A 22482-nucleotide genomic window follows, 5' to 3' on the forward strand; every position below is an offset into this window, starting at 1 on the left:
TTAATGAAAAGAAGGACATGATAGTAGTGTTCCAATATCTCAGGGGTTGCCACAAACAAGAGTGAGTCAAGCTATTCTCCAAAGCACCTGAGGGCAGGACAAGATGCAATGGGTGGAAACTAATCAAGGAGAGAAGCAACATAGAAATAAGGAGAAATTTCCTGACAGAACAATTAAACAGTGAATCAATTTGCCTTCAGAAGTTGTGAATGCTCCAACACTGGAAGTTTTTAAGAAAGTATTAGACAACTATTTGTCTGAAATGGTATAGGGTTTCCTGCCTAAGTAGAGGTTTGGATTGGAAAGATCTCCAAGGTCCCTTTCACTCTGCTATGCTATTGAGATTAAAAACCCAATTATTAAATCCTCACAACACAGAGACAAGTCTGGTTCACATTCAAAAAGGTTTATTTACAGAAAAATAAAAAGCGTTTGCAAAGGCGGCCTCCAAGTCTCCTCCCAAGTGGATCGAGTACAAGGAGAGCAACGAATAGCATTCAAACATACATTTTATAGACTCTCCTCGTAAGAAACTATGGCGGATGAAACGCCAGGACGGGTCCACACCGTCCGTGTTTGATATACTTATTTGTTAAATAATAATAATATATTTACAAAATGAAAAAACCACACGTAATTGATTAGAGTTGTATTAGGAGTAAAATACTACTGAACTCTGAGCTTCTGTCTAACCAAATATGCCTTTGATTCAGCAGCATGTCTCCCACTCGCAACTAAATTAAAACCACATAATTTGGGTTTCAATGGAAACTACTGTAAATTTTAGTCAGCTTAGAAACTGAATTAGTAATTGAGTCAGAGAACTCATCATCTTTAACTTTGCTCTTAACTTATTTATTTAAATACGTATGCCCTTGGCGTCAATCTCGATTTTTCTCGCCATTTGGTTCAACCACATCGTGCTTTATCAATGTATAGATGTGTTTTTCGACTTCCCCGGGAAATCGGCTACAAACCGCAAAACAATTTCAAGAGCTTAAGTAAACCGAAGCTGTTCAGACCCGTGGTAGGTGGCGAGGACATTGTCTGAAAATGGAGCACTATGTTGCTATTTTACTCCCCATCTGCTACTATTGATCGTGTCCTGTAGTGAAAAACAGACGGCCGAAGAAGAAAGTACCAAACGAGAACTCTACAGTTTAGATCGACCGGCTTTCATGAGAAACTATGCATCCCTTGCATTCCTCATTAAATAAAAGCCATCCCGAGATGCATTGCGTGCGGAAGTGACGTGAGGTCAGAACGTGTTCTGGGATATCGGGTCGGTGATGGACACGGCAGTGGTTACTGAAGGGGGCCACCGCGTGGGATCGCGAGCTCGGCGGAAACTTTCTTACGGCGGAAGAAGCGGACACTGTTTGAACTTGTGCAGGCTGCAGGTAGCGGCATTGACCCGGAAGTGTTTAAGTGAGTGATCGGAAGCTGAGGACTTGGAAGTTTGTGGCCATTGCATTATTAGGAACTATAGGGGTATTATTTCACCCACTTTTCTTCCCCTCCAGAAGGAGGTTAGAGGGAAGATAGCAACGGGAGACCTTTTCGTCCAATTAATTTGTAGTTACTAAAGCATTTAATTTGTGGTGTTCTCGATAGATAACATTCTATCGAATCCTCCTGAAGAGGTGTGTCAACCGGTCACTCTGACCATTTTAAGTTTTGCCTGCAATTATAACCCTAGCCTGTATAATAAAATGCCTTGGAATTCCTATTTCTTAGACTACAATTTAATATATAGTTTGGGGATAATAAAAACTGATGAAGAGTTGTATAGGGCCCAGCCAGTAATATGATGGTGTTATCAGTGAACTGAAGGTGAAGATCAATTAGGTTAACAGAATAACAGAATTTGAAGGGACTTTGGAAGTCGACTAGTCCAACCTGCTCAAGTAGGAGACCCTATAGTATAGGGTCTGTACCATTGCAGACAAATGGTTGTCCAGTCTATTTATTTTTTTAAAATATTTTTTTATTTAAAACAAATACAGCATCCTTCTTTACATGCTATAGAAAGTATCAGTTGGTTACAAAAAGACTTTTGTGCATCTCTTCCACAGTCAACAAACACAATTCATATTAACTTAAGTATTTTAACTCAAATATTTATACATGTCACCATCATCATATCTCCATTTTAATTTGACTATAATTGTTTAAGCATCCTTCATCATAAAATATACCAACATTTAATACATAACCACATACTGGCCTTTCAATTATTATTTCTAAAATCCTCCACTAACACTAAATCCTTATGTCTTATTCTAGCTAAACATCCATAATTAATAACAAAGTTTTCTAATCCTCCTTTCCAAATCACTGTTTAAAATTTACATCGTTTCCTTATGTATACCCATATCTCTATATATGTTGTTATTCTTATCCTCCTTTATTTGATCATATCCTGTATCAACAATTTCCCCCTAATAATCAAAACTTTAATTGTATCTAACATAGTTAGTGACCTCTGATTTAGTATGTAGCAGGAAATATATAGGAAGTGATTGTGAAGAGTGGAACCTCATAGTACCTCAGCCAATGGGGAGTTAGGAGGGATATGGCGGCCGGGACAGGGTTGTATAGAGAAGAAAATATTTTGTGTTGGAACTTTGGAAAGAACCAACCTTTGATAAGCTTCTCTCCCCGTTTATTGCAATAAATGAAACAAAAGGCCTTCACTGTGTCTTGGCTCTAGTTATTGGTCAGGCGAGCTTGCCTCTGATTACAAAGGAATGTAGCCAGAAGTACATAACAGCTTCTATCCAGTATTTCTTATCCAGCCTTCAGCTGCTTCGGAAAATAGGTTGAGTCTCTCTTCTTTGTAGCAGTCCCTCAAATATTGGAACACTGCTATCATGTCACCCCTTAGTCCTTCTTTTCAATGGACTGGACTGCACTAGAATTGAATTCTTTATTGGCCAAGTGTGATTGGACACACAAGAAATTCGTCGTTGGTGCATAAGCTCTCAGTGTAAAAAAACATTCATCAAGAATCATAAGATACAACACTTAGGATACTAAATGAACAACCAAATCATATTAGGAAACTTAATAATATAAATAGTAAAGATACAAGCAGCAAGTAGGAGGAGATAGGTAATGAGAAGGATATGAAGAATAAAGTAATACAGTGTTAGTAAATAGTTTGACCTTATTGTGGAATTTAGCAGAGTGTTAATCCAGCCTGGGATTACAGAGGGAGACGTTGCTGCTGCCGAGATTGGCTACCCCTCCTCACCAGCCACCCATCTGACTGCCCCCCGGCAGACCAAATCTGGGCCTTCTACCCCAGCCAGGGATGGGTGCAATGCCTGTGGATGCCAGCCTTGGTCCCGCTTGCCCGGCTCCGCAGCCAGCACCATCAGCTGCCCCCTCCCCGCGGTTCAGGGTGACTTTCAATGGGACCCCAGGAAGCTGGCTTATTTCCTGAACCGGATGTGGTCCCATCTTGACCACTATGGGGGATCAATACCAAACAGATCGAGGACATTGTCTCAGCAGATTGCTGCCAGTATGATGGAAGGAGAAGCAGCAGAATGGATAGTCCAATTACACGAGAAGGGAGCCCGAGAACTAGAGGACGCAGATGAATTCGTGCAACTACTTCGGGTCCGATTCAAAGATACAGCCCACAGAGGAAGAAGCAGAGGTAGAAACCTGAAGCAATGGGCAGACCCCCAAAGGAATTCATCTGGGAATTCCGAAGATTGGCCGGAAAGTTGAGAGACTGGCCAGAATGCCTCTTCGTTCACGACTTCAAAGAGTCTCTAGATCAGGACCTCAGGCAAGCTTGTGTCTTCCGAGTGGTCTCTGACCACATACCACACTGGTACCGAATGGCAGTGGCCATGGACCTGGAGATCTATCCTAACTGGAAGCCCACCCCGGAAAAACCTATTAAGAGAGTCCTAGGCCGCTGAGCCCTTGCAAAACCGGTTGAAGCACCAAAACCAACACCCACAACCACAATCAAGTACTTCAGGTGCGGCCAACTTCTGAGTGCCTTGTACCAGCTCCCATCCCTCAACTCCATATGGCAGCAACCTCTCAGGGTGAAGAAAACCCCACGGAGACTGCTAGACAAAGGGAAGCTCTCCCGGCAAGCTGTTGAGGTTCCTTCCCCACCACTAAGCAGGGGAGAAACTCCAGCTCCGGAACCCTTTCCAGGCATCAGCAATGAGAGCAGTGATGCCATTGAAGGGGATCCGATGGTAAGTGAAACCATCTACTCCTTCTCCATTAAGTCCCGAATATTGGTGCCCAGGACTTGGGCCTAAGGGGACATAGATGCCATCATAGGCACCTGGTGCCTAATTAGCTTTCCAGCAGTCCAGAAGCTAGGGAAAGACATGAAACCCCTGGGTTCCCCATACACTTTGAGCAAGTTGGTGGGACACTAGTGGGTGAAGCCCCAAGCACTCTAGTCATGGAGCTCATTAGACTGGAGATGGGGAGCCACTGGAACTCATATGCTTCATGGTAGTCCTAAAGATGACCGAGTCACTCATTCTGGGGCTTGCTTGACTAGACAAATGGGGTCCAGCCATTACATGGGAAGATGGCTACCAAAAGCTAAAAATAGGCATCACCCCACTGTGGCACCCCCTCAGGCCGAAGCTCAACAGGTTCCACCCCCTAGCAAATCTGGCAGGGAGAGGACACCGCTACCATTGTGGAGGGCCCGCCAGGATGCCCCCACATGCCCAAAGTGTATAGAGATCTGGCAGACGTGAGCACAAATGTAATTTCTTCCCCCCCACACACCCCAATTGACTACGCAATATAATTCATGCCAGGAGCCAAGCTGCCAAAGCCCAACATGTATTTCATGACCCCTAAAAGAGATGGACGAATTAAGGAAGTACATTGAGGCTTCATCCAACCCGCCAATCCAAAGTAGTAGCCCTGGTGTTATTCAAAGAAAAGAAAGATGGGGGGGGGATGAGGCCTTGCATGGATTTCCGTGGAATTAATTTTGTGTACATTGAGACCACCTACCCCTAATGAAGGACATGCTAAACCACCTTGCCAAGGGTAAAGTATTCACCAAACTAGACCTAAGAGAAGAGTATTTGTAAGGTCTTGCCTCTCCAATCTTCCCAAGAAAGCAGGGCTCTTGAAACTGCATTGGTTCCAAAAGGAGCTTTTATTGGAAGGTTTGTGATAACAAGAGATCTCATTTTTAAATGAGAAAAGTTTCTCATTTAAAACCAGCTATTTAAAGCAATGCTAACCAAATCCCTCCCACACTACATCATTGCAGGGAAACAGAGACTTCATATAGAGATTAACACAGTAACTCAATAAACAGAAACAGAAACTTTATAAACAGACCACTCCATTCCTTCCCCCCCCCCTCCTCCCACCAAAATGCCAAAATGCTCTGTTGAAATATCTGGGACTTGACAGTATTACTGGGTATGGATCAAAGTGGGAGATGATTGGAAGTCTGCATTTAACTGCCCGTTAAGCAGCTTCCAGTTTAAAGTCATGCTGTTTGGGCTGCAGGGCGCCCCTGCCATGTTCATACAGCTAATCAATGAAGTGCTACATGAGCACCTGTACAAGGGTGTCCTAGTTTACCTGAATGACATTCTTATAGTTAGTGAGACACTAGAACAGTGGTTCTCAACCTATGGGTCGGGACCCCTTTGAGGGTTGAATGACCCTTTCACAGGGATTGCCTAAGACCATTGGAAAACACATATTTTCTATGGTCTTAGGAAACATTCGGATGCATTATGGGTGTGGATATGCACTATCGCACACACACACGCCATTTTGGCACCCAAGAAGAAAAATGTCTGTCATCACTGTTGTATGTGAAGCTGTCAAAATGCAAATGGTGTTAACATACAAACATCATCATTATATGATGTTTATAATATTATATAGTATATATATATAATACAAATATGTTAATGTATAAACAAATGTGTGATAATCATCACAATTATGACAAATCACGGCTTGAACTATCTTGCTTTGCATGTAATGAGTCTTATCTCATATATTAGTTTCACCTTTTAAGTTGCATTTCTGAAACTTTTGCCAAAAGCACCAAAAACTGGTTCAATGGCCGTGGGATTACTGTGCTTAATTGGCCTCTCCATTCTTCCTCCATACTCTGGGTTCTTGGTTTCCAAATGAGATGCAAAAGTTGCTCTTATCAGAAAAGAGGACTTTGGACCACTGAGCAACAGAACTTTGGACCACTGTGCTTCATTAAGACCAGGGTCAATGCAGCAGTCTACCAGGAGATTTTGGAGCACTTCATGCCTCCTTCTGCAGACAAAATTTATGGGGATGCTGACTTCATTTTCCAGCTGCCCACACTGCCAAAAGCACCAAAACCTGGTTCAATGACAGTTGGATTACTATGCTTGATTAGCCAGCAAACTCGCCTGACCTGAACCCCATAGAGAATCTATGGGGCATTGCCAAGAAAAAGATGAGAGACATGAGACCGAACAATGCAGAAGAGCTGAAGACCGCTATTGAAGCATCCTGGTCTTCCATAACACCTCAGCAGTGCCACAGGCTGATAGCTTCCATGCCACACCGCATTGAGGCAGTAATTGCTGCAAAAGAGGCCCAAACTAAGTACTGAGTACATATGCATGCTTATATTTTTCAGAGGTCCGATATTGTTCTATGTACAAACCTTGTTTTATTGTAATATTCTAATTGTGAATATTGTAATATTCTAATTTTCTGAGATGGTGGATTTGGGGTTTTCATGAGCTGTACGCCATAATCATCACAATTATGACAAATCATGGCTTGAACTATCTTGCTTTGCATGTAATGAGTCTTATCTCATATATTAGTTTCACCTTTTTAATTTGCATTACTGAAATAAATGAACTTTTGCATGATATTCTAATTTTTCGAGTTTCATCTGTATATAGGAAAGAAGGGTAAAAAGGTCTAAAGGAGTATACCCTCCCCCCCCTTTCCCTGAAGAATGGCAGATTCATGGATCTGACACTCTTGTTTCTATATTCTTGGGGTAGGATTACCAAACGTGTATATATTTGAATTGTGTCCATCATTTCTTTTAGACACTTTTTAATTTTACTTGACAAGCGAGAAACAATTGGTTTCAAATACTGTAATCAAGAAAGTATTACATTTTTATTTTCTCTCCTTAGGATTCTGCTGGACCTTCTACGCATGAATGTGTCACCTTTGGCTGTCTTTCAGATGTTGCGTTCCATGTGTGCTGGGCAGAGATTAATTAGTACTGAGGCTCCTTCTGATGCAGCACGAGGTCAGTGGTGCCCCCCATTTGTTGAGAGGCATGTATTAGGATGCCTCAGTCAGGGTTTGGTCTAAGGGAAGGAACAGCAGCAGTGACATGAGTACTTTGGATCATTGGAAGATTATCTATATAATAGTTTGGTAATTTTCTATGTGACGAACCATTCTGAAGACACAACAGAGTTATACTAATTTTTAATGTCCTCATATTCTTGATCCGAGACAACATTCTAGCATTAATAAGTGTTGTACTGTTAATGTCTGTGTTTTTCAAACAATCCACTTTATTTGTATTTAAAATTTCCAAAAAATGTTGCTTTTCTTTTCTTTTCTTTTTCAATCTCTTCTGTTATCTACCCACAATATAAGTTGCATTCATTTCTTGAAAAATCATACATCAAAATTTATGTTTTTTAAAACAGGTTAAACCCCAGTCTCAGTTTATTGCATTTCTAAGTTCCAGATAGTATTCTTTTTCCAGGTAGCTTATCATTATAAACATGTAGAACAGCCATATGTTGTATCAGATCATAAAACTATCCATCTGATTGCTTCAATTCTGGCAGAATTTGGACCTAATATTTTATGGGCCAAATCTGGGATTGTTCCTTCTAACTATGTACAAAGTACCATATTTTTCAGAGTACAAGAAGCACCTTTTTTCCTCAAAAAAGAGGCTGAAAATCTGGGTGCGTCTTATACACCGAATACAGCATTTTTTGCCCCCCGAAGCTTTCCTTTTGGAAAGCTCTTTAACTGATTGATAAGAATTAGATTGCTCAAGTACTGTGCGAATAGAAACACCTACCTATCTACTGTATTTCTCTCTATCTCAATTTCTCTCTCTCTCTCTCTATATATATATATATATCCCTTTATCTACCTACCTACCTATTCTCTCTCTCTCCTACCTATCTACTGTATTTCTCTCTCTCTCTCTCTCTCTCTCTCTCTACCTACCTACCTACTTACCTATACACACTCACTCCCTACTTACCTACTGCATTTCTCTCTATTTCTCTCTTTCTCTCTATCCCTTTATTTACCTACCTACTTACCCTCTCTCTTCCTACATTTCTACTGTATTTCTCTCTCTATTTCTCTCTCTCTATCCCTCTACCTACCAACCTACCTACTCTCTCTCTTTCTCCCCCCTACCCATCTATTGTATTTCTCTCTATCTCTATTTCTTTCTCTCTATCCCTCTACCTACCTTCTCTCTCTCTCTCTCTCCCTCTCTCTCTCTCTCCCCCTTTATCTACCTACCTACCTAACTACTCTGTCTCTCTACCTACCTACCTACCTACCAACCTACCTACTATATTTCTCTCTATTTTTCTCCCTGTCTATCCCTCTATCTACCTACCTACTTTTTTTTAAATTTGCCTCTTCAAAACCTTGGTGCGTCTTATACTCCAGTGCGTCTTATACTCTGAAAAATATGGTATATATTACTAAGCAATCATTGACTGCATGTTTTCAATTAAATATAACAATAGAAGTAGTGCAATGTTATAGTTTTAGGTTACTTTCACTTTACAAATTGATCGGGCTTTCTGGAGTAAGCCTTTCCAATGTAATAGTTATTTCATTAATATGCAGCCACAAACCTCTGTTGCATTATAGACTGTTCTTTGTGAGTATAACTCAGGGCAACATCTTAAATGATTGTAACAAGCACATATTTATTCTTCTTGAAACTTAAATCAAATCTTTATTGCATAATCCTCATTGTTACAAAGCATGAAAAGTAACAACATAATCCTGCTACTGTTTCTTTGCAGTTCACTCTGTTCTGTTCAGCAATGAAAATGCATGTTTCATTTTAGAATGATAGTTGCTAACTATCATGAGTGTAAATAAAAAAGCACATTTGAATATTTAATTAATATCAAGGTTATCTTGATTGTTAACCTAAGCTCCTTCAGAGTATTTATTTATTTATTTATTTATTTATTTATTTATTTTTATTTAATTGCTCTTGACACTGCATAATATCACCAATACTTTTGTAGTTTCTGACTTAGTGTCATTCACTAGAAGAGCAGTAATGCAACGTGATCAAATGTGAGGTTTTAAACAGCAAAACCCTAACTTAATGCTAGAAACTGTATGGCTCTAGGGTGAATTTTTCATACATTAAACCTAAACTGGAGAAAGTATGAACATCAATTTGATCAATGGGGAATTAGCTTGCAAGAATGAAAGTCGATGAAAAAATAGGCTATATTGTGTGTTGTGTTCTCTTTCAATGGCTCTTCTCAGTTACATTATGAACATTTGTGTTAGTCCTTATGTGGAATTCTAGATGGTCCAGGACCTTTTTTTTTATTGCTTGCGGTAGTTTCATTATTCAACAAGCATTAGTTGACTAATGAAATATTTGCAAGCAAAGAACCAAGCTCAGAGAGCACTGCGAATTCCCCTGAGCTACAAATATTATAGCAATAGCACAGGTTTACAGCCCTCTCTAAGCAGTTTACAGAGTCAGCATATTGCCCCCAACAATTTGGCTCCTTGTTTTACCCGCCTCAGAAGGATGGAAGGCTGAGTCAACCTTGAGTCTGGTAAGATTCAATCAGCCAAACTGCTGGCAGCCAGTGATCTGCAGAAGTAGCCTGCAGTATTGTACTCTAACCACTGCACCATCGTGGCTCTTATCTATTATCTTCCATTAGTCTTTGTATCTTAACTTTTCTGGCATTTATCGCTATAAACTGCAACATGAAATTATCTCCCTGAGTGTCATAATTCTCAGTAAAGTTTTACATAAGACTGTTGAATTTATTTACTTAGGGGAATTTATTTTCCTCTAATACCATGAAATATCTGATGTCACAAATATGAGACTAACTATATAATATTAAATACTAATATTAATTCAATATTAAAATTGAATTTTAACCATATGTCATACTGATCACCTCATTCCTATATAACCCTCCTCACTTCCCACTCCAGTCCTATTTTTTTCAAGTTAGCAATAGCAATAGCAGTTAGACTTATATACCGCTTCATAGGGCTTTAAGCCCTCTCTAAGCGGTTTACAGAGTCAGCATATCGCCCCCACAGTCTGGGCCCACATTTCACCCACCTCGGAAGGATGGAAGACCTTGAAGGTCTTCTAGTCCAACCCCCTGCTCAAGCAGGAGATCCTGTACCATTTTGGATAAATGGCTGCTAGTCTCTTCATGAAAACCTCCAGTGATGGAGCATCCAGAACTTCTGGAGGCAAGCTGTACCAGTGATTAATTGTTCTCTGTCAGGAAATTTCTGTTTAGGTCTAAGTTAGATCTCTCTTTAATATCTTCAACTCATTACTTCTTGTCCTTCCCCCAGATGCTTTGGAGAATAGGTCAAGACTGCTATCATATCATCCCTAGTCCTCTTCATAAGACTAGACATACCTAGTTTCCTCAACCAATAATCATATGATTTAGCCTCCAGACCTCTTATCATCTTTGTTGCTCTTCTCTGTCCTCTTTCTAGAATCTCAACATCTTTTTTGTATCATGGTAACCAGATGCAGCATTCCAAGTAAGGTCTCACCAGTGCACTATAAAGTGGTACTAAAACTTCAAGTGATCTTCTATCCCTCTGTTGATGTAACTAGGGCTGCATTAGTGTATTAGCTGTTTTGGCAGTAGCAGCAGACTGCTGGCTCATACTTATGTGTGTTGACTAGGACACCTAGATCTCTCTTACAATTGCTACTATTGAGCCAGGTACCACCTACTATATTTGTGCATTCGGTTTTCCTTACCTATGTGTAGGAACTTACTTTTCTCACCACTGAATTGCATTTTGTTGGATAGAACCCAATGTTCAAGTCTGCCAAGATCCTTCTGAATCCTGAGTCCATCATCTAAAGTATTAGCTATTCCCCACAGCTTGGTATTGTCTGTAAATTTGATGAGTTCCCCTTCTATCTTTTCATCATTTATGAAGATGTTGAAGAGTACAGCCCTAAGACAGTACCTTATAGTACCCCCCCCCCCCAGTCATACTTCCCTTCATGTAGCTGTAGTTCCATTGAAGACTATCTGCTGAGTGCTACATGGAAGTATTGTAAGACAATGCATTAGATTTCATTCAGTCTTAGAAAATTCTGGAAAAACTGGATTGCTATCAGAAAGTGGAAACAACTGCTAATAAATATATGGATTTTTGAAATTACACTTGAAAGATAGTTAAGCTAGTGGATATTGTCACATCTTACGATAATAAAGTTCATTACCGTAATTAGTTATGTGTATTAAAATATAAAATAATAGGGTTGGCCGCGATCTGGAGGTCTTCAAGTCCAACTCTTTGCTCGAGCAAGAGAGCGTATACCCAGGATGGCAAACCTATGGCATGCGCGCCACAGGTGGCATGCGGAGCCATTTGTCAGGGCACGCGAGGCGTTGCCCTGTCAGCTGGCCAGCGTGCATGCGCGCACTGGCCAGCTGAGTTCAGCCTTGTTTAAAGCCATTTTTCGCCCTCCCCAGACTCCAGAGGCTTTATAGGAGCCTGGGGAGGATGAAAAGAGCCTCCCCCACAGAGGCCCTCCGGAGGCTTCAGGAGCTTCCCTGAAGCCTCTGGAGCACAAAAAACTATGGGCAAATCAGAAATTTGGGAATGGAGTTCCAATTTGCTCGTATGGTCAGTTTAAGCCCTCTGGAGGCTTCAGGAACCTTCAGGAGGCTTCCCTGAAGCCTCCGGAGGACTAAAAACAGCCCTATGAGCAAACCGGAAGCCACTTAGTTTAAGCTCTCCGGAGGCTTCAGGGAAGCCTCCTGAAGGTCCCTGAAGCGTCCGGGGGGGGGGGGGGAGGCTGTTTTCGCCCTCCCCAGGCTCCTATAAAGCCTCTGGAGCCTGGGGAGGGCAAAAAAAGCATGCAAAAAATGTGGGGGAGTGCCTCTCATGTGCGCATACGCACTGGGGGGGCGCACGTTGCATTATGGGTGCGGCATGCCCACGCATGACCCCTCTGCACTCCCCCCACTTATGGCATGCGAACCAAAAAAGGTTTGCCATCGCTGGCCTATACCATATTGGAGAAATGATTGTCCAATTTCTTTAAAGCCTCCAGTGATGGAATAAGCTGGTTGCATTTGAACAAAACACTTTCTTAGAGTTTATTGTATTACAGTTGTAAGTTTAGTTCTGCAACCTATAACATCAATTGAGTTTTTAATCATGTAGGATACTAATTAAACCCAGTTTGGCATAGTGGTTCAGGCATCAGTCTGCAATTCAGGGAACCATGGAGTTCTAATCCCATTTTAGCCATAAAGCCAGCTGGGTGACCTTGGGCCACACTGAACAAGTGCAATTCTTGTTTGCTTGCTTGCTTATTTCAGTAGATGTAGCAATAGCAATAGCAATAGCAGTTAGACTTATATACCGCTTCATAGGGCTTTCAGCCCTCTCTAAGCGGTTTACAGAGTCAGCATATTGCCCCCAACAACAATCCGTGTCCTCATTTTACCCACCTCGGAAGGATGGAAGGCTGAGTCAACCCTGAGCCGGTGAGATTTGAACAGCCGAACTGCAGAACTGCAGTCAGCTGAAGTAGCCTGCAGTGCTGCATTTAACCACTGCGCCACCTCTTCTGATAGGTATTTCAGAAGAACAGAATCAAGAAGAAAAGTATAAAAGATAAATAAGAGGAAAAATTAAAAGCAATCTAAAATAGAGTTTTTTTTTTTTAAAAAAAGAACATTTATTTAGTGCTGCAGACTTCAGAAAAATATTGAAATGCTTCATATAAACCAAGAGTTTGGGATTGTGGCAGCATTGAAATATAGTAAATAAATTCAAGCAAATATTGAATAATTAAAAATAATAGGCAGTATAATATGAATCATGTAAGAATAAAAAATAGCAAATGTTTATTTGCATTCTAAATTCTATCCTTATTGAACAAATCAAATAAAAGCTATTATTATAAAGCCTCCTGCTAAGAGAAACCTCATATCTGTATGTAGAACTGTAATCTGTGAATGGTTTCTAAACTGAATTAAATTCCACATCAGACTTGATTCTCAAATGTAAGATTATTTTTGACATTGAAGTATACTTCCATCTTTTAGGTTGCACCCTTCATAGAGGCATTCATATATAATTTTGCAAGGACACTTTCTGTTGCTTTCTTTTTTGCAACTGGTTATATCCAAATATATAAGAGAGAAGTTTTCAAGTTATGCATGCAAGTGTTAGTATAAGAATCTTTTCCACTGATCAGAACCAGTAAAATAAAATAATTGGTTGCAACTGTTGCTGCTACAAAAGACTAATAGTTCCATTCAGAACACGTGTGTTCCAAAGCTTTTTGGAATTTCATTAATTCATTTATTAATTTTATTGTACAGCATGTACTGTGAATTTATCTAAGAAGTAAATGAGCTAGTTTGAAGGGATAAGTTTTAATTAAGCTTTCGTTACTTTCATGTTATAATTATTAAAATATCTTTTTGCAGGGGGAATGTTATTTTACACTACTGCATTGAGTACAAAGTATAGAGATACCTAAATTGCTGTACTACTTAGAGTTGTAATGTGTTCTTTTTTTTAAAGTTAGCACTAAGTGTTCTGAGGCTCTGTTAGATTTGGAATGGATTAGACTGTACTAAAATTGCAGAAACGGAATCAGGGCCTTTCCTTTCCCTGAGCTGTAGCCTAAATTCTAGCTTCCTTGCATATATTATAGAGTAGAGCTTTACAGATAATGCTCTTATTGTATAATATATCATTAAAGATAACTGAAATACATACATTGCAGATATGTTTTACAAAAATTAATATCACGCAGTGTCTTATTTGTGGCATTCCAAAATTATTTTGAAAATGAAACAAATAAACCTGAGAGAGCAGCTAGCTAGCTCCTATTTTTTTCCTAAATACTTCAAATTGTTTAGAACATCATATTCTTGTATATGGATGCTTAGCTTTTGACTGTAGGAACTGTATGTATGTAAAACAACAAACCCCAAAAAACAGTAGTACTACTGATGTAACAGCATTTAAAATATGTAAATATATTGGTTAGTTTGTTTTTGTGTCTATAGCTATGCGGTGTTTCTAATTTGTTTCTGTGTCTCTCTTTGAATTAGAGCCCCCAATTGTGTCTGCCAAGGCCAGTAAAATCCCTGCACCACTCTCATTTTCCTCTGTCCTTCGACCTCCACGAATAAGGGTCCCTAAGGCTGTGGGCTACAGTCCTGCTGCAGGTCGCTCGCCTCTCTCTCAAGGTCCCCCTGGCTCTTTCCAGTTTTCTTGCTGCCTGTTCTCTCCTTTTGCAGGTTGTTATCTACTGGGTTTTAGGGCAGTGTTGAGAAAGGAAAGTGATCCTCTTGCCTTCAGATTTGAAAAAATTCTTACTTGGACTAAGAACTCTTGATTACAGTAGAATTTGCTTCCAAATAAATGTTCTCATTGTTTTAAGTTACACATTCTGAACACTCTGCAAATAATACTCATTTCATGTTAGTGATTTTTTTTTTAATGCTGGATATTATGGTTGAATGAAAAGGTTTGGGAACCCATTATATTTTTATGAAGTGTATAGTGAATATGCATAAAGTTTCAAATTGAAAATAGCTTTTTAGAGTTTAAAGCAGGTTATTTTGAATTTATGAATTCAGAATAGTACCAAAGTTCTGGTAAGGTTGGAACAGTCTTGGAATGCTTTTGATAAGTTGGAAATAGCTGTTGAGAATTTCAGCTCCAAGATGGGGATTCTTTTAGCTCAAAACATTTTAAATTTAAAATGTTTGTACATCATTAGCACATGCCTCTAAATGTAGCATATTTGCAGCACTGCAACCTTGAGAATTATGACTGAATTTCCTTGTGTTTTCTGAAAGGAGTTTTACAACCACTCATATCTGTAGCACCAAGTAGGAAATGGCATACAGATTGAGCATTGCTAATTCGAATCATGCTGTTGCCATTGCATCCTATAGGTCAAGTACAGAATATTTTTATCTATCTGGCACTGTAAATCCCTCCAGTCATTTGAAAATGTTTAAATACATGTTGTATTACACTTTTTGTTGAAGAATGTATTTCACCTAGTAAATTAGATTGCAAGATATGATGTTTTTGTGGCTGATTGATTTTTCTGAGATATTTGTACTTTGTCTCTTCTATCAACGTTGAACCTTCATAAAGTTTTTTGCATTAAGATTATGTTGATACTTGGCATTCAGAATTCTGACTTGTAAGCTTTGTGATCCCTGAATGGGATGCTCTTGATCCATTTCCATTTCCATTTTCATTTATTGAATTTATAGGCCGCCCAATCCCGGAGGACTCCGGGCGACTTACAGAAATAAGAAATATTAAGAAAAAATTAAAACAAATAAGACACAGCAAATTAAAAGAAACACAATCAATTGATTGTCTCAATTGATCAATTGAGACACATTTTGCAACACACATTTTGTGAAATACCATATTTTAAGTATAAATATATGGTGTTGGCTTTTTATTCCCAAAATATTAGTTTATACTTTTCTGAGAAACATTCTCTACGCTATCTCATTCTGTCATTGTTCCACCAACTACTACAGTTAGCAAATTGTGGGAGCTTCTAAGTTTCTTCTGCATGCAGAAGACAATGTAGCAACTTTTACAAATGATAAATATCTGGGACAGAAAATGCTTTTTGAGGAATCAGACCAGTATGGACTATTCTTTCCAAAACTCCATGGAGAATACGGATTTAAATATGATTATGATCATTATGCTATGATAATTATATTTGAGGAAAGTTTTGTTTGCATCTGAGGACAGTGCAAAGTTTCTTTGAGCTTTTACTTCATTCGTTTTTGGTAAGGTATGTGGCAATTTTGTATGTGTACGGAAGAGAATGGTGATAAAGAGGCCTGAATCCAGTGAATGATTATGTAATTTCTCTGATTTAGTGGATCATATGAAAGGTGTGAGATATCTGGAAGAAGTCTGAAAAGAAATTATTTTTTCAAAATGTTGATTCTTGCTTGGAAAGGATCAGTCCTTATTGTGAGAGTTAGATTTGTCGGACTAGATTTTAACAAATTTAACAGAAGAGGTTCAAATAACATGTCCAAGATTATTAAAATTCTTGGTGAAATTGAACATTTTTCTCTCATACATGACAGAAATGATCTCAAAAGCTCTAACTTACATTAGAGAGAGTGTGTGAAAAAAGGTATTATTTCTGTCCATAACCTGACTTTCAAAGCTGGAAGCCAGAATTGGCTTGTAAAACTCTGCTATTTTCTGTTACATTCTTCCATTTCTTGGTGTTAGTGCCGCTAACCATCTATGGTCCTAGTTCCATAGCTACATTAGATATATATCAAGGACAGATACTTACAAAGATGCATTGAACAATATTAATCTGGCTTAAAATTAATTAATGGAATAATTCAAATATATTTGGATGCCAGAAAGCTCTGTTATACTATTTAAGAATATCATTTTTGTTAGAGTGCTTTGAGTACAGATTCATTAAATATTATAAAAGCTAAGGGCTTTGAACATCTCTATGTCACTGACAGAAAGAAACACCATCTTTTTTCTTTTACTCTTAATTCTTACTTTGGAAATCAGGAGTCTAAACCATGAACTATTGCAAGTGTGAACAATCCAAACCATTACTAGAACACCATTTAAGCTTAACAAAATATTAGTTTTGTGACTTGTATGGAAAAACATCAATTAAAGTTGGATCTACAAGGAGAAATTGGCACATTTATCAAAAGGGTACTTGTACTCATTAATAATTAAAATGTACCTTAAAGTCTTTGACTAAAGATGTTCTGATTATAAACTTATTTAAATGGGTTAAAGCTAGAGTCTTCTTTACATCAACTAGAAGATTTTGGAATTTGGGTAGCAGAATTATTTTACAAAGTTGAAAAAAGAACCTCTGTTGTATAATTGTACTACATGCTGCTCTTAGCAAAATAGTTTGGTTATGGAGCAGTCATGTGATGTTACTCTGCTGAAATACATAATTCATTTTTATTTCAAGAATGAAAAGCAAATTTTATGAGTGGTGAAAAATTCATTAGAGGTCTTCAAAGAGAGAGTGAGATGCTTTAGTGGAGCCTGCCCTGAGTAGGTTATTGGACTGCAGTAATGATTTCTGTGCTCTCTTCCAATTCCGTGATTCTGCAGATTTATAAGAGAAGAATAGAATTTGGAAAAGGCTGAAAGAACTTCTGTTCATTTTCATATTGCTCAACAGTTGCAGGGAATATTGATGATCTAAGAGTACAGAAGAATATATTTGATTATATTAGCTATTTCTTATTTTCAGCAGTGAGTCTGAGGAAGACAGATCAGACAATCAGTGATTTGGATAATTCAGTTACTGTTTTCTGGTTTAGCATGTTTTTAGTGTTATATATTGTGATCTTATAGCTTGTTAGATTTATATCCCAGATACATTTCAAAATTGTTTAAAATACTCCAGCAATCCTAACAATTGATAGGTTGGTCATAATAAACATCTTTCTTTTCTTCCAGGGAGAGCAAGAACCATTTCTACAGCAGCTGGCAATCAACCTGTGTCAGATCATAGCAACCGAGAAGGATCTGGTCAACGAGTACCACGGCAGCCAAGTGCCAGCAGGCTGCCGAAGACTGGGTGTCCTGTGAAAAATCCATAGATATTTAGAAAATGGCTAAACATTATTCTCATGTTCCAGGAAAGCCAATGACTAGAATGCTATGTAAAGTTTTAACTATTAAATAACATAATGAACTTGTTCAAATTAATTTGTTGTTCAGTTTAAATATCAGGCAGTACAGAATATGTTGTTTCTGTATTTCTTGTATTACTGTTTACGATTACATGTAGCTTTGTTACCTGTTGATTTCTATTGGGGGACATTTCTTTTTTGAAATTAAGTTATACAAATCTTTTAACTTGTCTCCTATGGAATCCATGTGCTTATTCACAGAACATTTTGACAGTGCATCCTTGACTTGCAACCACAATTAAGCCCATAATTTCTGTTGCTAAGAAAAACATTTGTTAAGTGAATTTTGCCTTCTTCATAAATGAACAAATGAAAATCTTTCTTTCTGCAGTCAAGCCTATGGCTCTGTGATTCTCCGATGGTCTTTCATGAAAATGCTAATCAGATCTGATCTTGCATGATCTTGTTTTTCCAAGACCAGCCAAAGCTGGGTGGATACTCCTACTCAACTTCGTTGTAAAACATGCATGGCAGCCAACCCTAAATCCTGAATTCTATGCAAATGTTTTCGGGAATAAATTCAGTAAGAATTAGGGTTATTTCAGCCTGCTACTGCATTCCTGAAACAAATTTATTAACAAAGAACAAAGATGCAAATGATATTCCAAGCTGATTTAGCCTCTTAAACATGCTTAAGGATCATTTTTGAAGCACTAATTAGAGAGAAAATAATTTTGTAGTTTAAGTATTCTTCAAGAAATGTAGTGATTGCAGGTTCAGAACAAAATATGACTGGCAATGAGTTTATGCTATCCTTAATATAGACCTGCATGAATTCGAACTGCATTTGCTGAGGAACAACAGCAGGAGTGTCCTATACTGTAGATGTTTATCATAATTGTATAACTGGTGTGATTTCTCTAGTATTATGTCTGTCCCTCACATAGCTCACCAACTATTAGTTTTCCATTTTTGATCTAAGTGTGCAGTTCTTACGTAATTTTTCTATTCCACGAAAAATCTTTCCCTTCAGTCCTTGCCTCTGATGTTTATGTGACCAGGGAAAGTTTAAGTTTGGCTACATTATGATAGGCATTTGGAGAACTAAGATGATTATGAATCCTTCATAAGGATTGCAGAAAAAAGTATAAGAGATAGTGTAACAAAAAAAATCAATTTATGGCATATTTTGAACTATTGCCTACATTCCTTACCATCATCTGTGGGAAGAACTGCTTCCCTGTATTTTTCAGTAATGTGTAACCCTATTTTTAATACAGATAGTCCTTGACTTATGATATTAATGGAGCCTGCCCATTCATGTCAGAAGTAGAGGACCACATTAAATGAAGCATCTAACAACATCCCTGTCCCTGTTTTCCCCAATGCATTTGTTAAACTAATGCACAGGTGATTAGGTAGAGCATGGGTGACTCAGGGATGGGAGAAACCAAAGGAGGCCTAGTGCAGGTGTAGGCACTTCCAGGAGGCCTCTCCCACCCTCTATGGTATTCCATGCTCTGCCTCCTGCCCCTTGGTTTCCCCAAAGCCCTATGGTCCTCCTCCATACCCCACCATTTGTTTACTTACATTTTGATGAGCTCAGAAAGTCAGAGTAGAGAAGGCCGCTCTCTCACTGGGCCACGTGGCACAATCAAAAATATGAAATTAGGTCACTTTTGCTTCCATGCCGCCAGCTCTAGCTTTACACTAGTCTTACACAGGTGGCGCTAAGAAATCATAGTGATTTAGGCTAATTGGAGAGGAACCAGAATAGGCATAATTTATTCATAGCACTGCCAGTGCTACCTTTACGCTAGTCTTATGGTGGTAGAGCAAAGAAGAAATATTATCTCTTGCTTCCATGGCAATTCTTTTCTCCCCAGCCAGGGTAAATCACTACCGATTTATACTGGCTGGCGGGAAAGGATTGCCAAGGAAACAAGAGAGATCAGATTTCTTCTTGATTATGCCACGTGGCCCAGCAAAGGAGCAGCCTTCTCTACGTAAGATAGTTGGTAAGTACTTACTCTCTACTTAAGTAATTAGGTAAGTAGGTAGGTAAGTGACAGGGAAGTGGGGGGTGGGGACGAATGCATAGAACTCAGTATCTTGGCAAAGCAGACCAATATACTGGATTCTAGGGGCATTTGAGGACCTGGCCAGGCAAAATGGGAGGGAAATTGGGTGGGTGGGTGTGCTGCAGTGTCTCTGCAGTCAGTCATAAGGGCGAATGATCATGGGGGTGCTGCAGAATTTGTAACTTTGAAACATTTGTATTTAGCTTTTGGGGTATGCATTGTAACTTCAAGCATTTGTTGAATGGCCTGTCATACCTCAAAGATTACCTGTATCTTGAACCATCTTGTTTCCCCAGCAGCTTCAGCTGTATTTTATCTGCTGCTCTGACCTCTCCCCTGCATTTCCTCTGTAACCTTTCACCTAAATTTAAAGTAGTATCTGTTGGCACATTAAATCTGGGAGGCAGTTCCTTACCGCAATTGTCCCCTCTTGGACTACTATTTTGTAAGTTTATGTTATACACTTAAAGTAATAAAATGAACTATTTTTTTTACTTTGAATGCCTCTTTACACTAGCTGACAGCGGTACTAAATCAGTGTTCTTTGTCTGGAGATATAAGCATTTTAAATAAAAATAACTCTTTGCTCATAGAAATAACATAAATAATTTGATGTTAGACTTTTACATGCATACAGGGCAGTATTTCAGTTCACTTTGTGGCAGCCTTAGATATTATTTTGGTGCCCAGAATTTTGTTTGTCATTTTATCAACATAAATGATTATCAACTAAAGTTGAAGGTAGTTGATTGAGAAATGTACAACTTGCTTATTTAATTATGACAAAATAGATCAGTGGTTCCCAAAGTGGGTGGTACAACCCCCTGGGGGGGGTGATGTAGGGGGGCGCTAAGAGGCAGGGGGGGTGCTAAGAGGCAACGGGGGCAGCAGGGGGGCGCTAAGAGGCAAGGGAGGTGGTAGAGAAGTGCTGGAGGTGGCCCCCCGCAGGGCGCAATTCTGCCTGGGGCTCTGTTGATCATGTAGGTAGGACAAATTATGGGCAGTTCGGAGAACCGATAAAATGCACCACTGACTGGGTCCGCCCTCACCTCCCGACCCTCCTACTCTTCGTATCTCACCTGCTTAGAGGCACAGGTGCTGCTGCTGCTGCTGCTCCCTGGTTCCCTAGCTTATCTCAACCACACAACCCACCAGATCTCTGCTGGTGAGTCTTCCTTTGCTTCTATTCTAGCTACCTCCCCCACGCCCCAGCCAAGGTACCTTCTTTTCCCAAGATATTTCCTTCTGTCTAGGCTCTCCCTTGCAGAGCTGAGCCTAGCATTCAGTTTAAAATACAGGACAGGGGAGGGGGGCAACAGAGTAGCCAGGAGGAGAGAAAAGGTTTTTTTCTTTTTTGCCAAGCTATTTCTTTTTTCAGAAGGAGGGAGGGAGGGAGGGGGGAGGGAGGAAGGAAGGAAGGCAGAGGGGGAGGGAGAGAAAGAGAAGGAGAGAGGGAGGAACTCAGAGAGAGAGGAAGAAAAGGAAGGAAGTGAGAGGAAAAGAGGAAAGAAATGAGAGAAGGGAGGAGGGAGAAAGAAAGTGAGAAGGAGAAAGATGGAGAGAGGAGAGTAAGGAGAGTGAGAAGGAGATAGGAAGAGAAAGGGGGAAGGAGGGAAGAAGAGGAGAGGAAGAGAAGAAAGGAGAAAGGGAGAGAGAAGGGGAAGAGAGGAGGAAGAGGTGAGAGAGACAACTGAACTTTACTTATGAAAAGGTGTTAATTATGTCAATAGAAGAGATAGGAAACTGCATTAGATATATACAGGTGAAACTTGTAAAATTAGAATATTGTGCAAAAGTTCATTTATTTCAGTAATGCAACTTAAAAGGTGAAACTAATATATGAGATAGACTCATTACATGCAAAACAAGATAGTTCAAGCTGTGATTTGTCATAATTGTGATGATTATGGCGTACAGCTCATGAAAACCCCAAATCCACCATCTTTTCCTCTTTTCTGATGAGAGCAACTTTTGCCAAAAGCACCAAAAAGTGGTTCATGGACCGTGAGATTACTGTGCTTGTGGCCTCTCCATTCTTCCTCCATACTCTGGGTCCTTGGTTTCCAAATGAGATGCAAAAGTTGCTCTCATCAGAAAAGAGGACTTTGGACCACTGTGCTTTATTAAGACCAGGGTCAACACAGCCGTCTACCAGGAGCACTTCATGCTTCCTTCTGCAGACGAGATTTATGGGGATGCTGACTTCATTTTCCAGCTGCCCACACTGCCAAAAGCACCAAAACCTGGTTCAATGACTGTTGGATTACTGTTCTTGATTCGCCAGCAAACTTGCCTGACTTGAACCCCATAGAGAATCTATGGGGCATTGCCAAGAGAAAGATGAGAGACATGAGAGCGAACAATGCAGAAGAGCTAAAGGCCGCTATTGAAGCATCCTGGTCTTCCATAACACCTCAGTAGTGCCACAGCTGATAGTTTCC

The 22482-nt window shown here is 39.4% G+C and overlaps 1 protein-coding gene across 1 annotated transcript; it reads left to right on the plus strand.

Moving 5' to 3' along the window:
* Positions 1 to 1252: 1252 nt before the first annotated feature.
* On the plus strand, positions 1253 to 20535 carry LOC116514704 (mitotic-spindle organizing protein 2A-like). The gene is given in 4 exon segments (XM_032226362.1): positions 1253 to 1361; positions 1364 to 1428; positions 7173 to 7291; positions 17785 to 20535. Coding segments are annotated over 4 exon segments (399 nt in total). The 5' UTR covers positions 1253 to 1289; the 3' UTR covers positions 17928 to 20535.
* The last annotated feature ends 1947 nt before the right edge of the window (positions 20536 to 22482 follow it).

Source organism: Thamnophis elegans, chromosome 11, assembly GCF_009769535.1.
Source record: "Thamnophis elegans isolate rThaEle1 chromosome 11, rThaEle1.pri, whole genome shotgun sequence".
Taxonomy (NCBI): domain Eukaryota; kingdom Metazoa; phylum Chordata; class Lepidosauria; order Squamata; family Colubridae; genus Thamnophis; species Thamnophis elegans.